Below are 20,486 nucleotides of genomic sequence, written 5' to 3'. Positions count from 1 at the left end.
AATTCTACTAACAACACCTGCTGGCGTGGATGTGAGGAGAAATCTACCCTCCTTTACTGCTGGTGGGAATGTAGGCTAGTACATCCACTATGGAAATCAGTATGGAGAGTGCTTAGAGAACTGAAAACTGATTTGCTGTATGATCCAGCTATCCTACTTCTGGGATATTTCCAAAGAAAATGAAATATGAGAAAGGGATCTGTAATACTATATTTACAGCAGCACAATCTAATAGCAAAGACATGGAAATAACCCAGATGCTTGTTGAAAGAGGAGTGAATAAAGAAACTGTGATACATGTACTCTATGGAATATTACTTAGCCATTAAAATAATGAAATTATACCATCTGCAACCAAATGATCCCAACTAGAGACCACTAAGCTCAGTGTCCCAAAAGGACAAATGCCATATGTGCTCTCTGTTATAAAGCAATATACTCGCAAAATACAAGATCAGAAGATATATAGGCAAGTATGAATATACATATGTTTATCTAGAGGAACTGTATAATAGATGCAAATATACCATGATGCGGAGATACACTGCGGTATATGCCTCTATTTCTGAATAAAAGATGGACTCTCAATGAAACTGTTAAATATATCTTGACAACAGAATGCTGGTCTTTATAACATTGTCTGTATCTACAATGTCATAATACACTTAAATAGCAGAATGATGGACCACTGACTGTTGTTGAGGGACTAAACTATTATTATACACGGGAAAACAATGGGGGGAGAAGAGATAAAGGAGGTGGAAGTGGAAATCCCTGAGTCTAAGGAACTGCATCAAAGAAAAACAAAGGATCAAAACAAACTAACATTGTTTTGTGGTTATGAACAAAACACATACACAGAAATCTAACAATTTTTCAGTTGGTAAGAAAGATAAGTTTCTAATTGATTTGTTTGGTATAACATTTTAAATCTGCAGTTTCTCTGCAAATCACCATTTTGGTAATTTTTCAAAGTGCAAATCTGTTATCCCACTTTGTTATGTTGTATTATCTGCTTTACAAAGACAGGAAGAGAAATGAAACAATTCTGTAACCAATCTCTATGAAGAACAGAGGCAAAATAAAAAGATCTCCCTATGCCTAGTTGATGCTGATTCTTTTAATTATCTTTCAAAAGGAAAAGAGAGTAAGAACTCAGTGAATGGATAAATATGACTTACCTCAAGAGCAAATTGGGCAGCTGAACTCAGGGCCGAGTTACCTGCATTTTGGTCTAGATCATTATCTGGTGTCTCTGCTGCTAATAAGCACTTTAAATTCTCAATTGCCAGAAAAGCTGAAAAACAAGGAAGGAATTTAAAAATGGATACTCTTATCACAGATAATACTTGCCCAGGGCTAATTACACTGCAATGAATTTGAACTCATGTTAAAAGCATTGGTATCTTTAAAATATGAATTAATATCATTTATAAGACAGTTGCTAAACTGTCAAGAATGATTTGAATATAAGAAAATGTGTTTTTGTGAATTTATCTTAAGTGTATATTTATAAAAGGAAACAAACATACATAAGGTTTACTCAGCATTGCTTTCAGAGTAAAATATGGAACCTAAATTCCATCAATATCAGATGTGCCATACACATTTTAGTATACCCAAAAATGAAATATAATATAGAACAAGGTTATAAATTGAATGGCTGCAATAAATTCTGTTATGTGTCTTAAATGCAGACTAAAGTTAAATAGGTGTACTACAGGTCCTAGGTAAGTTATAGTTAATAATCAATAAAGGAAATAAATGCAATAGATTAAGATTCAGTTTACTCAAAACATAGCAGGAGAAAAACAGAAAAAGCAACAAAGAACAGATGAGGCAAATATAAGGCAAACTGATAAGTAATTGTGTTAAACATAAATGAATTAATGACCCCAAAAAGGTGGAACTAATCTTGTTGGATCAAAACAAACAAACAAGCAAATAAAGAAAAAACTTAACAAACACATCTTACCTGGGAGAAAAATTCTTTAAAGACCATGACAAATTTGAGGAAATGAGAGGATGCTGTATCATATGAGCGAACTTCAAAAAGCTCATAGAAAACACATGTTATGAAAAGAAACTACGCAAGGTTTTAAAGGGTTTTTTTGCACCAAAATAAAAATACCTTTTAATTTTCTTTCCACAAACTTTTTGAAGTTCCTTCACACAAGTAATACTGATTACCCTCACAGGTCATAAAGTGAAAATAAGCTAAATAAAGCTAGAGTGGCTATATTATTAGACAAAACAGATTTCAGAATAAAAACACAGTACTAGGGATAAAGTTAATTTAAATATGATCAAAGGAATCAATATGTAATGTAGATATAATCCTACACGTTTTTGTATTCAATAACAAAATTTCAAAACATGCAAAGTAGAAACTGATAGAAGCATATGAGGATATCAACAAATCTACAACTATAGTTAGATTTCAATATTTTCACTCAATAATTGAAAGAAGAACTAAACAGAAAATCACCAATTAATATACAAAGGACCATGAATAGCCAAAATAATTTGGAAGAGAATAAAGTCTGAGGACAAGCACTGTATTTCGTATTTTTCAGAGCCGCACTAAGAGTATGGAATGATATAAACATAGTGAATGGAATACATTCCAAGCAAAGACCCACAAACGTATGACAACTGAATTTTGACAAGGGTGAAAAGTAATTGATATAGTGAGCTAATGCAATAAAGCAGGAACAATTGGATAACTACTTTGTTAAAAAATGGATTTCAATACCCCTCTAGAATTAAATATAAACAGCAACAAACACACCTCAAAATGGATCACAGACCTGCATGTAAAATCCAAAATTAAATTTTTGTTTGATTTTTGGGTTAACAAAGACTTCTTAGCTACAACATCAAAAACGTAATCAGTAAAGAAGAAAAAAAAGATAAATTGTAAAATTTAAAACTTCTGCTCATTAAAGATAATGTTACAAAATTACAAAGAGGGGCTGGTGGTATGGCAAAGCAGATTGAACTACTACTGTTTACTCTGCAAGCATCCTGACTCAGAACGCTGGTTCAAGTCATAACCGCTCTGATTCTGATCCAACTCCCTGCTAATGTGCCTGGGAAAGCAGTGGAAGGATGGACCATGTACTTGGATCCTGCCACCCACATGGGAGATTTAATTAAAGCCACACTAGGCTATCACTACCCAACAATCAAAATGACAATATTTTCTAAAATGAGGAAGTATATCAACCAAAACTCTCATGTGTGGTTAGTCTAAGATAAAACTGTGTATCTATTTTGAAAAATTGTTTGGCAGGTTCAAATAAAATTAAACATGCATTTATTATGTAAACCCACACTCTTATTCCTAGACACTAACCCTACAGAAATGCCTTCTTCCTTTCACACAAAACTTGTAAAGAGATCTTTATAGTAATGTTATTCATGATTGCCCAAACTGGAAGTCATCCAAATATCCTTCAACTGGTGAATGGATTAAAAAAAAAAGCAAAAAAACCTGCATGGCCTGGCACAGTTGCCTAGTGGCTAAATCTTCGCCTTACTTCACCAGGATCCCATATGGGTGCCAGTCCATATCCTGATTGCTCCACTTCCCATCCAGCTCCGTGCTTGTGGCCTGGGAAAGCATAGAGGATGGCTCAAAACCTTAGGACTCTGCACCCATGTGGAAGACCTGTAGAAGTTCTTGACACCTGGCCTCAGATTGGGCTCAGCTTTGGACGTTGTGGCCTCTTGGGGAGTGAACCAGTGGACAGAAGATCTTTCTATTTGTATCTCCTTCTCTCTGTGTATCTGCCTTGCCAATAAAAATCAGTACATCTTAAAAAAAAAAAAACTGTTGTATTTCCACACTATGAATACTATTCAAGAACAAGAAGGAACAAATTGTAGACATACACAACGGTACGGGTGAGTTTAAAATTGTTTATGCTAGGGGAAAGAAGAAAGGTTCAAAAAGCATTATATTATAATGACTCAATTTACAACTCTGGGAGACAGAAATACAGATGGGAAAGAGAACAGTGACATCCAGGGCCAAAAATGGTGGGAAGGAGCGACAACAAAGGGTCTGAGACAATTTTTGTTCTACATCTGCATGAGATGGTGGCTGCCTAATTTTACGCATTTTTCAAATCTCATAGAATCATTAACATACATAATACTCATAGATTCCTTAAGCTAGCAAGGATAAATATTGTTATATTTATCTTCAATAAGCAATGTTTAAAAATCGTCACAGGTAGCTAGGGAGTAAATAAAAAGACTTAGTTGGCTCGTATTTTAAAAATAACTGCATTTTCATATGTTAAAAGATTTAGTGGGGAATCTATTTTCTTGCTGTTTCTGCTGGCAAAACGTTCGAGTTCTCTTATCTTTTTAACACGCTGAATCAAATAAAACCAAATCTCAGAAGTTTTTAATAAAAACATTTTGATAGACATGAACAGCAGTATTGATACAGAGCTGATTTCAACTGATTACTTGTTAATTTTGACACAGATATACTGCACCGTTCTGAAACCTTTCTTTCTCGATGCAGACTAAATGATGTTTTTCCTTAAGGAGTCAGTAACAGGGTCCCTTGCACATAGTAGGTATTCATAAATGGTTGCTTAATTGTATTAGTATTAATTATGTTCTGACATCTTAATTAAAGCTTGTCAACTTTATTTTTTACAAAGAGCAGCCAGTTTAAAGCTCAGACTGTTTCAGAATTTGTGAAGCTACCCTGAGGGAAAAAGGGATTAATATCTGAACATTAGCATATCTGCAACTAATTCAAGATATAGTTGAGATTGTGCATACACAAGCTAGGAAAATATTCTTTTTCTTTAAATATTTATTTATTTATTTATTTATTATTGGAAAGGCAGATATACAGAGAGGAGGAGAGACAGAGAGGAAGATCTTCCGTTAGCTGGTTCACTCCCCAAGTGGCGACAGGGGCTGGAGCTGAGCCAATCCGAAGCCAGTAGCCAGGAGCTTTTGTCAGGTCTCCCACACAGGTGCAGGGTCCCAAAGCTTTGGGCCATCCTCAACTGCTTTTTCCATGCCACAGGCAGGGAGCTGGATGGGAAGTGGAGCTGCCGGGACTAGAACCAGCACCCGTACAGGATCCTGGCGCATCCAAGGCGAGGACTTATACCACTAAGCTATCGCACCGGGCCCGAGGAAACCATTCTTAACTTTAGGAAAAGGAAATAGTACTACTGGGATGTAAGTAATACGTGCAATTCTAACACTGTTCATCCATGGACAGACTTCATTTTAAGGCCAAATCTTTCACTTAGCACCTTTCGTAGAAGTGAGGAATCAAAAGGTACCTAGGAAACAATTATTAACTGTTGTGGATTTTAATATAAATTTCTCTCTTCCTAGATCTTCAAACTAATTTTCTTTTTTTTGATAGAAAATATAAAGAATACACAATGACAAGACCCTCCTCCAACTACTGATTCACATCTGCCCAGTTGTTTTTCTCACGGTTTCTTTTTGCACTGTTGCTTTTATATATAGAATGTACATCCAATGCCGCACTCGGAAAAAACAGTATGTGGTTTTATTCTACTGTGGGTTATTTATTTTTGAGCACTAGATACTATTTGCATTAACAGTCACACATAACTCATAAATAACATTTATACCTCTGTCACAATCTCCCTCCAAAACCGAAACCTTGAATACATGAAGCTGAGTGGAAATGTTTTGAGGATCGTGTAGTTCAGCTTCCATCATCGCCCTGTTGGCCTGAAAAGAGAAACACGGGATCTAACATCAGTAAGACAGTCACACTGGCTGAGGGAAACTCATTATATAGATAGGATTTTAAGAAAAATCTAAAAAAGCTTCCTCTTTTCGAATGCTAAAGAAGCAATGAAGTCTGCTTTCAGAAGGAAGATTAAATAAGCCAAGACCAACCCTCCTGCTGAAAACACCTCAAAATATTGAAAAATACATTAAAAATATAAGCTTTTTCCCCCCCTTCAAATAATAATAAAAGAGGACTGACAAAGATAGTAAAGGACTACTCAGCCAAACTCGACGGAAAAGTGAGGTCCCGCAGAGTTCAGCAGAGAAACAAAGCCATTTTTACCTGGCATGCATTCGCAAACCTTAGCGAATGCTAAACTTTGAAAGGTCTCGCTAGGTCAGGGAGACACACATTAACACCCACCCAACGGATCACACTGTTAGACTAAGACAAAAACAGGAGTAAACCTACTTCCACCCAATGGCCATGGGGGCCATAATAAAGTTTATCTTGGCACTGACGAGAAGGCAGCACTGCAGGTGGGGAGAAACAGTCCCTGAAGTGTGACACAAGTAGACTCATGTATGTGCACTTCCAAAATACATTATAATGGAGACCAAGAGATCGAAATTCTTGAATTTAGTTACATTGCTCTCAAACAACTGCAGAAACAACGTGAATCCTCTGTGGAGGAAGGCACTTCATCTTAAGTTTCAAAATATTTTCATAAATACTTTTTCAAGGATTATGAGTTGTACACATTAAAAATACTCAAACGCTCTGTGAAATAAGACAACGTGAATGAGCATAAGCCGAAACAAACGGTTGAAACAAATTTTCAAGATGCAGATTCTGAACTTAGCAAATATGTTATAAAATATTTATATCAAGATATCCTGTATATAAGATATATACTAAAAATATGTGTGGATAGGTTGTTACTCAGTGGTAATACTGGCATAGCTTTAATGTCTCTAGCTAGTATCTATCATCATTAATAGCTGTCATACCAGTTGTTAAGTAATTTGAACACTGGAGCCGTGCTGTGGTACAGCACGTTAAGCCACTGCCTCTGATGCCATTTGGTAAGTGAACCAGCAATGGAAAATCTCTCTCTCTTCACCCCACCCCGTCTTTGTCGCTCCCTTTCTGTGTAACTCTGATTTTTAAATTAAAAATTACATTTAGAAAAATGAATGTTGTAACATTAAAGGAAATGGACAGTAAAATGTAAACTTGATGAATTGAAAAAAAAAAAGAGGAGTTTCTTGAAATGAAAAATGCAATTCAAATGGAAGCACAAAGGACAGTTTTAGTAGACTCAGAAAAATGTGAATAAATTAAAAATAAAAAAGCCAATGAGCAGCACAGAAAAATTATAAACAAGCAGAAAAGTTCATAAATAACTCCATACTTTATAGAACAGGCCCTAAAAGAACATAATTCTCACACCAGTATAAAGGGGAACCTGAAACGTAAAAATGTTGAGAACATTCTTTTTAACAAATTGATGCAGGATGAGTCAACATTAACATGCGAAAACAGAAAAAAAAAGTTCAGGCACAGAAATTAACCAAAAACTGATTGCAACCTAAATAAGTTGAAATCTTGTATCTATGCACAAACCTGAGTATGAAGTTATACAAACTTTATTCACGATTGTCAAAATGTGGAAAAAACCAAAATGTCCTTCTGTAAGTGAATAAACTGTGATATATCCAGATAATAGAATGTTATTCTGCATCAAGAAGAAATGAACTATGAAGCCACAAAAACACAAAAGTAATCTTAAACATACATTGTTTAGTCAAAGAAATCAATCTGAAAATGGCACAGATTGTATGATTTCAATTATGTGGCATTCTGGGAAAATGTAAAACCATGTAGATAATAAAAAAAAATCAGGTGGGGGCGCAGCATTTGTGGTGTAGTGCATAAAGTCATTGGCTACACTGCTGGCATCCTATATGATGTTATTTCAAGTGCCTGGCTGCTCCATTTCCCATCCAGCTCCCTATTAATAATGGCCTGGGAAAGTAGCCGAAGATGACCCAAGTGCTTTGTGCCCCTATATCTATATGGAAGAACTGGATAAAGTCCTGGCTCCTGGCTTCAGTGTGGCGGGGCTCAGCACTAACTATTGTGACCATTTGGGGAGTGAACCAATAGGTGGAAGGTATCTCTCTCTGTAACTTTGACTTTAAAAAAAGTCAGTGAAAATAAGGGTTTATTCTACCTTATATGATACTAGTATGTGGGGAAAGTATATGGGAATTCTGTGCTTCCAACTCAACTTTTCTGTAAACCTAAAAATCATTCCAGAAAGTACAGCTGGTGTAGGCAGGCATTCAGCCTAGCAGTTAATAAGTCAATTAAGACACCTATGTTCCATGCCTGATTACTTGGCTTTGACACCCAGCTCCCCCTCCTGGACTCTAGCTCTCTGCTGATGCAGACTGTGGGAGATTAGCAGTTGCAGCTCAAATAAATGAGGAGTTCCTGTCCCCATATTGTGAACTTGGATTGAGGTCCTAGAGGCTGGTTTTGCCTAGATCCAGTCTCTGATATTGTTAAGATGTGGGATGTGAACCAACAGACGGGAGTGCTCTGTTGCTCTTTCTTTCTGCCTCTCAAATAAATATATCAAAAGTAAAGTTTATCAATTAAAAAAAAATTGATCTTTGGGCCCGGTGTGGTAACCTAGTGGTTGAGGTCCTTGGCATGTGCAGGGGACCCATGAGGATGCTGGTTCAAATCCCGGCTGCCCTACTTCCCATCCAGCTTCCTGACTTTGGCCTGGGAAAGCAGTTGAGGATGACACAAAGCCTTGGGACCTGCACCTGCGTGGGAGACCTGGAAGAGGCTCCTGGCTCCTGGCTTCAGATCAGCTAAGCTCCAGCCATTGTGGCCACTTGGGGAGTGAACCAGCAGATGGAAGATCTTCCTCTCTGTCTCTCCTTCTCTTTGTAAATCTGACTTTCCAATAAGATAAATAAATCTTTAAAAAATTGATCTTAAATAAATCAATAAAGTAAACAGGAATAATGTACAGATTTAAACTCAAATGTTTCAATATCGTATTGAATGTACAAAAATTAACATGTTCTAGTCATAAAATAAGAATGATCAGAATGTCCCCAGCTATCGACAATGGCCTAGGTTGCATTGTACCTAGGCAAGTGTTACACAGCTGGGAGAAAAGCAGCTAATTATAGCTGGTGGGCATCCTGGGCTGGTTAATGCCAAATCTTTGTTAACCATATAGTGTGCCAGCACAGTCACCTAGCCTATTCTATTTTTTTCTTCTTCTAAAAATATGTGGGATGGTGCCGGGGCCCATACGCCCCTGGGGTGGGGGATCCAGTGGGGCCAATGGTGCCGAATGAAACCCACCGACTGCCTGGCAGTGCGCTGGTGGGGGCTTGGTGTGTAAGGTTCCAAGGGGGCTTGGGGGATGGCAAAAATGGGGGCATGCGAGGACATGAGGGCTCACACCCAGGATTGGTGGTCTTACCATAGAGCGCATGTATCAGAACTGAGTGTCCTCAGTAGAAAAGATGGAGCAGTGGATGGCAGGCCCAGATGCACACAAAGGATATGGCAGTCCATAGGGGCTTGCAGGGGATATCTAGTGTTATAGCAGAGGAAGGAGGGCAGAACAAATTGGACAACTATCTCAGCCAAGCATTGACAGCAAATATCTGGGTGAATGGAGACTTTAAGGTCCACTATGTCAGCCAATGGACATTGGAAGGATTTCCTCATCCTTGGATAGGTGAGATTGACAGCATTTCAGAGCTATTCAAATCACTGAAGCAGAACCCTCCAAACATGCTCCTTATCGGAGACCCTGGGTTGAAATCGGGTGGCCGTTCCCATCCCTGAGTACTGGGGCGGTTGGGAGGTTGGGTGTGGTTTATCTTCTTATCTCCTCCTTCCACCAGTTTTAGGAAGAAGATGAAAACAATTGTCTTACCCATTTCCCCCTAACTCTGGATCCTAAGTAACTCTGTAAACATCATCAAAAATAAAAATTTTAAAAAAAGAATGATCATACTGGACTAAGAATATTTAACTACATGCTGTTTACAAGTGTCACATCTAAAACATAAAGATACAGAAAGGTCCAAAGATAAGGAGTTAAAGACGATATATCTGGAAAATACTAACGAAAAGTAAGTGTAGAGACAGTAGTAATTTCAGAAACTTTAAGGTAAAATGTATTTCAAGAAATAGTGTATCATTTCAGACCAATAAAACTTCAACAAATAAAAATAAATTACAATGTTAATTTTAGGTCTGAAAATAGTAAAGCCTCAAATGCATCAATCAAAAATGGCAAAATTAGATGGAAAAAGTGCACAATCACAATGGGACATTTTAATATTTCATCTCTGTAACTGATTCAATAAACACCCAGAGTTTGGACAGAGAAGATTAAAAAATGAGTAGCAAATGATATAAATTCAAACAGCATGCATACACACACATATACAGGCTTTCCAAACTGTAGAAAACACATTTCTTTCAACAGCCAACACAATATTTATAAAATTGTTCATATACCTCCTCATAAAGCAAAATTTCCACCTATTTTAAAATCTGAAATCAATTGCAATATAATTAGGCTAGAAAATAATCACCAAAAAAGATGCCAAAAAAATCCCCAATGTGTTTCAAAATTCAGAAATAACATTTTTACATAATTAATTGGCCAAAGGAAAAACACAAGGAAAATCAGAAAATATTATGATTTGTGTAAGAAAAATATTGTTGTGGCTTGATTAGGAGTTATCTCTCCCAAACTCATGCAAGATGTTTAAACTCTAATTTCCTAATGTTAATGGCTGGGTCAAGAGTGGAGACTTGATCAACTGTGGCAGTTGGGTAGGTCTTTAGGTTACTGAAGGCTTGCCGTCTGGAAGTGGTTCCCACTAAAAAGTTGATTATTTGGGTTCAAGTTCTAGCTGCTGTGTCTGCTTCCTGGCTTGCTAAGAGATCATTTCTCCTTCCCTGCCATAACCAGCCTCCATCAGATGGCAGCTTATGGGAACCTCCCGTTTTGAATTGTATCCTCTCAACTGTAAACTGAGATGAACTTTTCCTTTGCCAAGAAGCTCCTCTGAGATACTTTAGAGTAACAAAAAGTGGACTAATACATACTGTTATGTGTTCTTCTGTAATCTCCAGAGAACTATTAGGATGAATATGAGAACTGGCTCACATGATTATGTGGGCTGAGAAGCCTGACAAAATGTTATCCTCAAGCTGGAGAGCCAGGACAGCTGGTTGGAGTCCAAGGACCCAAGAACTAGGAAAGTTTATTTCAGAGGGCTGGAGAAGGATGATCTATCCTAAGGAGGATGGATTTTTTTTCTACCTTCATTCTTCATTGTATGAGCTACACTGGTGAAGCTAATGGAAAAGCTGGAAACTTCTGGGAACATTGTCACAGACACACTCAGAAATGTTTTACCAGCTACTTGGGCATCATTTCAGTAAAACTGATATCTAAAATTCTCCATCACATTATATATCAATATTCATGGATGAGAGATATTCAGAGAGGCTGGTAATGTAGCAGTTCTTCAAAGTGGTTATGTGGTTTTGTTCACAATGTGACAGCTGTACACTCACTATTTTTGTTTTTTCTATATATGTGTTATACATAAATAAAAGTTACTTAAAATAGTGTGTTCTAGAGCTAAAGTAGCAATTAGAGAAAAATGTATTAAATATACCACATAACATGTTTTAAGACTATAAGCTCAAAAGCTAAGAATTAATGTTAACATCTTTTAAAATGTTAACATCTTAAGAAATTACAAAAAGAACTTCAAGATAAATCCAAAAATTGCATAAAGAAAACAACAGATTCTAACAACAGATACAAAGTAATACAACAGAGGAAGCCTACAAAGGCAAAAAGCTAAGATGGACAAACGTCTAATAAGAAAACAAAGACAAAAAAAAAAGAAGAAAAATAAAAGATGCCAACAGGGTATTTAAATAACTTTATGTCAATAATGCTAAAAATTTAGACAAAATAAATGGATTTCTAGAAAATATAGTTTACCAAGCAGCGAAAGATAGCCCAAGTGCTTGAATCCCTGCTACCCACATGGGAGACCTGAAAGAAGCTAAGGGTAGCTGGCTTTGGTCTGGTCCTGCCACATTTCCTTTCTGCGTGTAACTCTGACTTTCAAATAAAGAAATCTCTCTTTTTGTTTTTTTGAAAAAAGAAATATTTACCAAACTGAATAAAAAAGATAAGAATATCAAAATAGTCCTATCATTATCAATGTAATTGAATCAGTAGTCTAAAATACTCCCACAAAAAAGGCCCAAATATCATATAACTTCCCTTTATTTAATTTTCATTGTGATAGTATTAGGTAAGATGTTAGAAATCAGCCTGTGTGTGTGAGAGGGGCTTAAAGAAAGCAAACTATCAGCAGAAGCTTGTAGACACACCTTAGAAGCAGCCCAGTATTTCATAAAGTCCCACTCAGACACCCTTTCTCTAACTTTATTCGTGGTCCAGCACCATACCCCCACCTTCCACCCTCCAGGAAAACTCCTTAGGAAACTCCACTCCGCACAAAACTGGCTACCCAGCCTGTAAACCATGGGCAATAGCATCCTCACAAACTTTCTCCCAAGGAAGGAACCCTAGGGGAAGCTCTGCTGCCTGGCTCAGGTGGACCACCAAATCTAAAAGCACTGACTAGTGAAACCTTGGAAGGAATATTACCTAATTCACACTTCACAAATCCTTTGTGCTGGACAAGAGGGAGGAAGGGAAAGAGAAAAAGTGCCAAGAACCGAATCCCAGTCCTGAACACAGGCTGATCAGCTCAGCGCTTCCTGAGCCACCTGCCTGGCTTTCATTAAACCATGTAAACTTGCTTTTCCCCTGTTGGATTGATTGAGCACTCTCAGATTCTGTTTGGAGAAGTGCACATCTGTTCTTATGGATGCCCTACTTTATTAAACCTTGCTACCTTGCTTTATCGCTGCTCCTCTGTATCATGTCTGAATTCTCGCGTGAAGACATCTCCACCTACACATCTCCACCTAACATGAAATCGGTCCTGAACACATTTTTAGGTGTATAATACAGTATTTAGCTTTAAGTACAATGTTCTATAGTAGATTACCAGAACTTATTTATGTTGCTTAACTCAAACTACATGCTCACTAATTAGTATCTTCTTCACCAGGATTTTCCTCTTTTATTCTATAGATGTCTTTAAAAGTGAAATCATGCAGTATTTGCTTTCTTATAAATGCCTTGTTTCACTTAGCAAAATGTCTTGAAGTTTTATACTTATTTTCACAAAGTGCAGAGTTTCCCTTTTTTTCCCTTAAGGTTAAGTAATATTTTGTTGCATATAAAGGGTATATTTTGTTATCCATTCATCTGACAGTGGCCATCTGGATTGTTTCCACATTTTTACTATTGTGAATAGTGTTTTCAATGAACATGGTGGTGCAGAATTTAAGATTCTGATATCAATTTTGGGACACAAATCCAAAAGAGGGACTGATGAATCATATGGTAGTTCTATTTTTAAATTTTTGAATAAACTTTCAAATTTTCTATAAACAACGCACCAGTTTGCATTCCTACTAATAAAGTCTAAGGTATAGTGAATTCTTATACATTTATGTTGCTTTGGCATCTTTTTCAAAACATAAACTTAAATTTCTCACACCAGAAGCAGGGCTCAGTCATCCCTGATACAGCTTCCAATAGTACAACCCATTTAGCTCCACCTGTCCGCTTGCTTTAAACCCACCAATCAAAGACATCCCTGGGAAACTGATCATTTCTTTTTCTCTGGGCCTCTGCTCACTGATATTTCCATGTTTGCTGCATTATTGAACCGTGCCTGAAACCTGACTCCCTAAGGCTGAGAAGTCACCTTTAGGCAGATCTTCTCTGGCTTCTGGAAACAATAGCTACCAAGTAAACCGGTAATAAATTCAGAGCTTCATTCAAAGCAGAAGGGTTATAATTTCTGCACAAGCAGCAACATTTATTTTCTTTTGCTTTTTGTGACATGTCTATAGTGATGTCTTATTGTGGTTTTGATTTGCCTTCCTTCCCCCACGCCATGATTAGTCAGGCTGATGTTTTTATGTTCCTGCTGGCTAATTTTACATCTTTGGAAAAAATATCTATTCAAGTCTTTTGCTTACTTTATGATCAGGTTATTATTCAATCATTATTCCTTTCAATAAGCTTTCTGATCTTTGTTCTTCTTTCAGAACTTCCTTACATTACATAACCTCTAAGACTAATGGTTTCCAACAATAACTTTAAAATTTCACTATATTTCCTTTTAAAAAATGTCTGTTAGAACCAGTGGAACCAGTGCATAGCATGTTGAGCCTTCTCCTGAAGCGCTGGCATCCCATATGGGTGCCAGCTCAAGTCCTGCTGCTCCATTTCCCTCCCAGCCCTGCTTTTGACCTGAGAAACCAGCAAGAGACAGCTCAATTCTTTGAGCCCCCACACCCATAAGGGAGATCCATAAGGAGCTTGTGGCCCTTGGCTACAGATGGGCTCAGCTTTGGCTGCTGCAGCTATTTGAGTGAACCAGCAGATGAAAGATCTCTTTCTCTCCTTCTCTCTATGGTTCTGCCTTTCAAATAAAAATTTAAAAATCTTTAAAAGTAAGTTTATTTTACTTGAAGGACAAAACAACAGGAAAAAAAAGGCAGAAAGAGAAATCTTCTATCTTGTTGGTTCACTTCACAGAAGCCTGTGATGGCCGAGGCTGGGCCAGGAAAAGTGAGGAGCTTGCAATACTTGGTTGTCAGGAGCCCAGGCTACCTTCCAGAACGTATTGTCAGAAAGATACATAAGAAATGGAGGAGCTGGTACTTAAACTAGCACTCCAATATGAGATGTGTATGTCTCAAATGATATCTTAACATATTGAGTCACAATTCCTGCTCCTATTTTAGTAATCCATAGTTTATGATTTTCCACAATTTCCTAAATTTTCTTCAACATTTTTTTTTATTCTTGCTGTTCTAAATTATTTCCAATGTCCTGTCATTGAGTTTACTGTTTCTGCTTTATGAAGCCTCTGCTGAATCTTGCTACCTAGTTTTTTGGATTAGTTGTTGTGTTCAGTTTTTTGACTTGATTGGTATTTTTAGTATTTTCTTCCTTTATTAAATTTCTCAATTCTTTTTTAAATTTTATATCATTTTATCACACAGTTTCATAGGCTCTGGGATTCCCCCAGCCCCTCTCCAAGCCTTCCCCCATATTGAATTTCTCCATATTGTTACAGTAGTATAGTTCATATCCTGTCATGATTCCTTCATTGTGGGTATGGACCACACGGAGAGTCCAGCATCTTATTGTCCAGATAAATTCAACAGTTTTTTGGGAAGACCGTCCTTGATCTGAAAGTAGAGCTGGTAGAATATCATCTCCTCCAATGAGATGTCACCACACAACTTCAACAACAGGAAAAAAACGTAAAAATTAACAATATCATGAAGTTAATTGACATGGTACTGAGTGACCAATATTATTAATATTATTAATTTATTTCAATGCAAAAAATGCAATTCATGCATAATTCTTTCATAATATGCATTTCACATGATTTGCGGAAGAATCCTCATATGTGTGAAGTCAAAAGTCTGCACCACAGTAAACTTACTAGGTGCTGCAACTTGGCTTAGCAGTTGAGATGATGGTTACGACATCAACATGCCATAACAGAGTTCCTGAGTTCACTGTCTTCCGTGGGCTCCTGTTTCCAATTTCCTGCCAGTGCAGACCCTGTCAGGCTGCAGCAGAAGCCTCAGCTATTTGTGAAATTGGAAGACCTGTATTTCATTTGTAGCTTCTGCCTCTTTCTCTGTAACTCTGCCTTTCAAATAAATATTTGAAAAATAATAAGACATTGCTTAAAATGTGTGCCTTGGTCTGAGTCTTAACTCTGCTTCTGATTCTAGTATTCTTACACAATTGCAGGTGCAGATGATGGTTCAAGTACTAGGGTCCCTGTACACAACATGGGAGACCTGGGGTTCCTTTTTTGTTTTGTTTTGCTTTGCTTTTTTTAAAGAGATATATTTACTTGTATTGGAAAGGCAGAGTCATATGAGAGGGTGCGCACACATAGAGAGAAAAAGAAAGAGAGAGAAGGAGAGAGAGATAATCCTTTTACAGGTTCACTCCCCAAATGACTGCAATGGCAGGGGTTGGACTAGTTCGAAACCAGAAGCCAAGAGCTTGTTTTTGGGGTCTCTCATGTGAGTGCAGGAGCACTGTAAGTTAAGCAGCTTTCTTGAAGGTAGCACCCCATATTGGAGCACTGATATGAGTCTCAGTTGTTGCCTGATCTTGTTCTTTGTTAATGTTAATGTTAGAGGACCCACAAACCACATGACTGACCCGGATGAATTTCTGGGTTCATGGCTTTGACTTGTCTCAGCCCTAGTTGTGGCCATTTGGGGAGTAAACTGGTAGATGGACATTTTATTTGCTTCTCTTTCTTTCTCTTACTCTTGTCATTTTTCTTTTTAAATAGTTTATCTTTAAAAAGTAATCATTTTTTTTTAAAAGCACATTTTTTTATTTGAAAGGCAGATTTTACAGAGGAGAGACAGGGAAGTCTTCCATCCTTTGCTTCACTCCCCAAATGGCAGCAACAGCCAGAGTTGAGGTGGTTCTAAGGCAGGAGCCTGGAGCTTTTTCTGGATCTCCAACGTGGGTGCAGGGGCCCCAGCACATAGGTCAGCCTCTGCTGTATTCCCAGGATTAAGCAGGGAACTGAATGGGAAGTGAAGCAGCCAAGACAGGAACTGGATGGCCATGTGGGATGCCAGCACTGTAGGTGGAAGCTTAACTTGCTGCACCTTGGTGCAAGTTCCAGATGTTGGCTTTTGTGTATTAGGTATTATAACTCCAGTCATTAGAAATTGTTTCCCTCTTATAACCGACAATTTTACTCCCTGTAAGTCTCACTCATGGGAACACCCATGGAATAAATCTAATTCCTTTACTCTGTGAGTCATTCAGGAATTAAACGAAAGTTCTTCCATTACTCCTAAGTCTTCCAATTCTCTCTTTTTTTCTTTTTTTTTAAAAAGATTTATTTATTTGTTGGAAAGTCAGATATACAGAGAGGAGGAGAGACAGAGGAAGATCTTTCATCCGATGATTCACTCCCCAAGTGACCGCAACGGCCGATGCTATGCCGATCCCAAAGCCAGGAGCCTCTTCCGGGTCTCCCACATGGGTGCAGGGTCCCAAAGCTTTGGGCCGTCCTTGACTGCTTTCCCAGGCCCCAAGCAGGGAGCTGGATGGGAAGTGGAGCTGCTGGGATTAGAACTGGCACCCATATGGGTTCCCGGCGGGTTCAAGGCGAGTACTTTAGCCGCTAGGCCACACTGCCGGGCCCAAGTCTTCCAATTTTCAAGTTTAGCCCTTATATTTGCTTTAACTATTCTTCAGATAAGATTGCATTTAGTGCTCTCATTCTTGAGTGTTTTCCTCTTGGCACTTTAGTGTTTGTCAATATCTGTCTTTAAAAGTGTTGCCCTGCAGTCCAACACAATACTTCAGATATTCTCTAACAAGAACAGGCTGGAGGGTGATTGCTCCTTTTCTCTCTCTGTGCATTAAATTATACAGTTCTCCCTTGGTATCTTTGTAGTGTTGGCATCACCACTGAGAATAAAATATGCAGGTGCTCAAATCCCTTGTATAAAATGGTTTGATATTTACATATTGCTTACACAATCCTCCCATACACTTTTAATTATCTCTAGATTACTTATAATACCTAATTAAAATGTAAGTTCTGTATAAATGGTTGTTATATTGTATTGTTTAGAAAATAATGAAAAGAAAAAGTCTGTATCTGTTCAGTACAGATGCATTTTTGTTTCAAATATTTTCGAATTGTAGTTAGTTGCATCCATGGATGTGGAACCTGTTGATATAAAAGGGCCAATTGTATTTTTATTGATTCAACCTAACTTGAGTAAACTTTCTTAGTGTTATTGGCTAATGTTGGGCTCACTGTCAATACAAAGGTCCAAGTGTTATGCATGTGTTGCTATTAAAGCCAAATTTTATTTATTCTGCTCTTGTACAGTTGGCTTTAAGTATCATGTTTTCTCATTCCTTGTTTGTCTTTTTTTTTTTTAACAATAGGCTCAGCATTTCAGCCTATTAAAACCTGCTCAGATCTCTGTATTCCAATATATCAGTTTTCTTCTCAACTTCGGGTTAGGTCATATACACATTTAATTAAAATTTACCAAAAAAATCTCCATATTGCTATTCTAAAATTGTTATGTATACTGCACAATTTGACACTTGAATGAACATTGTCTCTTTACTTTCTAATGATTCAATACATGTACATCTCATCTCTGTATCTATATTGTAAGCTCATCTTTACAATTTATCATGTATTCTATTTGTTCTGTAGTACCAGGCACTCATTAGGCATCCAATAATATTTGTTGACTTAACATGGTACTTCAATTAAGGTATTGGTACGGTATTGATACATACTACATACAGATGTATCAGGTAAGCCACAGTCGACCTTCATTTCATGTTTTCTTAAGAGCTGTCATTTTTATCTGTCTAACTGCTTCGGTGGGAAAGATTATATCTATCAAAGCATAACAGAATAATTTCAAAAAGAGTCAACGAGAAGCTGGTATACCACAGTGAGACACCACAGTGCCATCTAGTGAACACTAGTTGACATCTGCTAATCAATCATAAGCTTATTTTTCAGTCCTGCAATTGAAGGGCAGGATTTTTATTACTAACTAGTAAGTAGAAATAATATATAACCAGCACTTGACACATAGTTGTTTCTATTTTGTCATATACATAGTCTATAAATAGTCTCATATTAATGGCTTAATGCTATAAGTCTTACACTGTGTGGCTTGAGATTTTTTTTTTGTGTGTGTGTGTGCTTCAGTTTTAGAAGCCTCTGGTAGTACTAATGACACCCATGTACCTATATCGGGTCTGCAAGCTAAGGGTGGGATTTCTGTACTGAGCGAAAGAGCACTCAGTGGTGTGTTGCCATGAATATACACAGACGATTACCAAAACAACCCACTATCCATCTGTCAACTAGCACTAAGGTTTTATTATGCCTCATAGCAAAATCCCACTATATCAATATGTGATAAACTGCTTCTGTATTTAAAACTCAATCTTATTTCTTTCCCACTTAAGTCTATTCAAACCTATGACTTGCAGAAATCAAACCTTTTAAAATCCCCAAAAATAATATATCAAAGTGAAGACCTGGGACTTAAAGTACAATGATTTTTCCCAAAGACAGAACTGCTGTCTATGAAACTATGTTTGTTTATTTTTGTCTCATGCAAAGTACTAGTGATAACTCAATGGATACTAGCTATTTGAAATTCCATATTTATGCAGCTTAAAAAATAAACTAAAGTAATCATCTATCCTAAGTATTACTTCAAAACACTGTTGTTGCCAAAAGTGTAAGTTAATGAATCAGTAACCTAATCTAATAAAATCTCAAAGAAATCTATTCCCCAGCTCCACTGGTTCAATCAAATTAGTTTTTGGTCTATGGCTTAATATTTCATTGTAAGGCAAAATTAAAACAGCGTTGTCCTCCCAAACGAGAAATGAATAGTGCTACAGAAAACAATAGTAAGATGCTTTTAATAATATAATCGCATTCAGTTATGGTAATCAAAGGACACTTACAGGCATCCATCACTAATAATTTCCAATTAGGCATACTAGCAAGGACTGAATAAATTGACTGATAAATATTTATTGAATATTATTATTTTTTCAGGTAATAAGTGCCTATTCTGTACTTGGCACTATGTTTGGTACCTGAGAAAATAGATATTTTCCCTATCCTCAAGGAGGTGGCAGTCTAATAAAGGGGTAAGACAAGCACACAAATAATTAGAATATAAAGCAGAACATAAGCAACGCAGAGTAAACAGGAGTGCTTCAAAGTGTTGGAAGAAGGGCAAGACAAGAAAATTTCCTTAGAATGTTAAAATTATCATTAAGAGCTATGTTTTGAAAAGAGGAAGTCCAAAGAGTATGAAAAAATTCACATTGAGGAACCATAGGAAAAGAAAAGCATATGAATCATGGTTAGGAAGCAGTGATTGTAGACATCGAATACAGTAGTTCCCCCTCCTTTACCATTTTTGCTCTCTTCAGTTTCAGTTAGTCACAATCACAGCCTAAAAATATTAAATGGAAAATTTCAGAAATGTACAAATCACAAGTTTTAAGTTGCATGCCAATCCCATCTCATCCCACCTGGTACATAAATCACCTCCTTGTCCAGCATGTTCACGCTATACACATGACCTGTCCATCAGGCACTTGATAGCCATCTTAGTTATCAGATTGACTGCCACACTACCACAATGTTTGGGCTCAAGTAATCCTTATTTTACTCCACAATCACCTTAAAGCACAAGAATAGAGGCCAGTGCTTGGCACAATGTGTTAAACCACTGTTTTGTGGGCATTCCATATAGAAGTGCTGCTTCACATAAGCTAGCTGCTCTGCTTCCCCATTTAGTTTCCTGCTAATGTGCCAGGAAAAGCAGCAAAAAAAAAAAAATGGCCAAGGTACCCAGGCCTCTGTCATCTATATGGGAAATCCAGAGGGAATTTCTGGGTCCTGTGATCACATGGGGAGTGAACCAG

At 37.3% G+C, this 20,486-nt stretch overlaps 1 protein-coding gene across 1 annotated transcript in view; it reads right to left on the bottom strand.

Moving 5' to 3' along the window:
* Positions 1 to 20,486, bottom strand: part of TEX11 (testis expressed 11) — a 197,936-nt gene that overhangs the window by 78,037 nt on the left and 99,413 nt on the right. Inside the window, exons 15-16 of the mRNA XM_041003384.1 lie at positions 5,646 to 5,748; positions 1,182 to 1,297 (exon numbers count right to left, since the gene is read on the bottom strand). Of these exons, the coding sequence (XP_040859318.1) occupies positions 1,182 to 1,297; positions 5,646 to 5,748 (219 nt within the window). The remainder of the gene's footprint in view (positions 1 to 1,181; positions 1,298 to 5,645; positions 5,749 to 20,486) is intronic.

The sequence above is a fragment of the Ochotona curzoniae genome, unplaced genomic scaffold (assembly GCF_017591425.1).
Source record: "Ochotona curzoniae isolate NIBS_2020 unplaced genomic scaffold, NIBS_Ocur_1.0 contig_1274, whole genome shotgun sequence".
Classification (NCBI taxonomy): domain Eukaryota; kingdom Metazoa; phylum Chordata; class Mammalia; order Lagomorpha; family Ochotonidae; genus Ochotona; species Ochotona curzoniae.
This window is presented reverse-complemented; position numbering and strand designations above follow the sequence as displayed.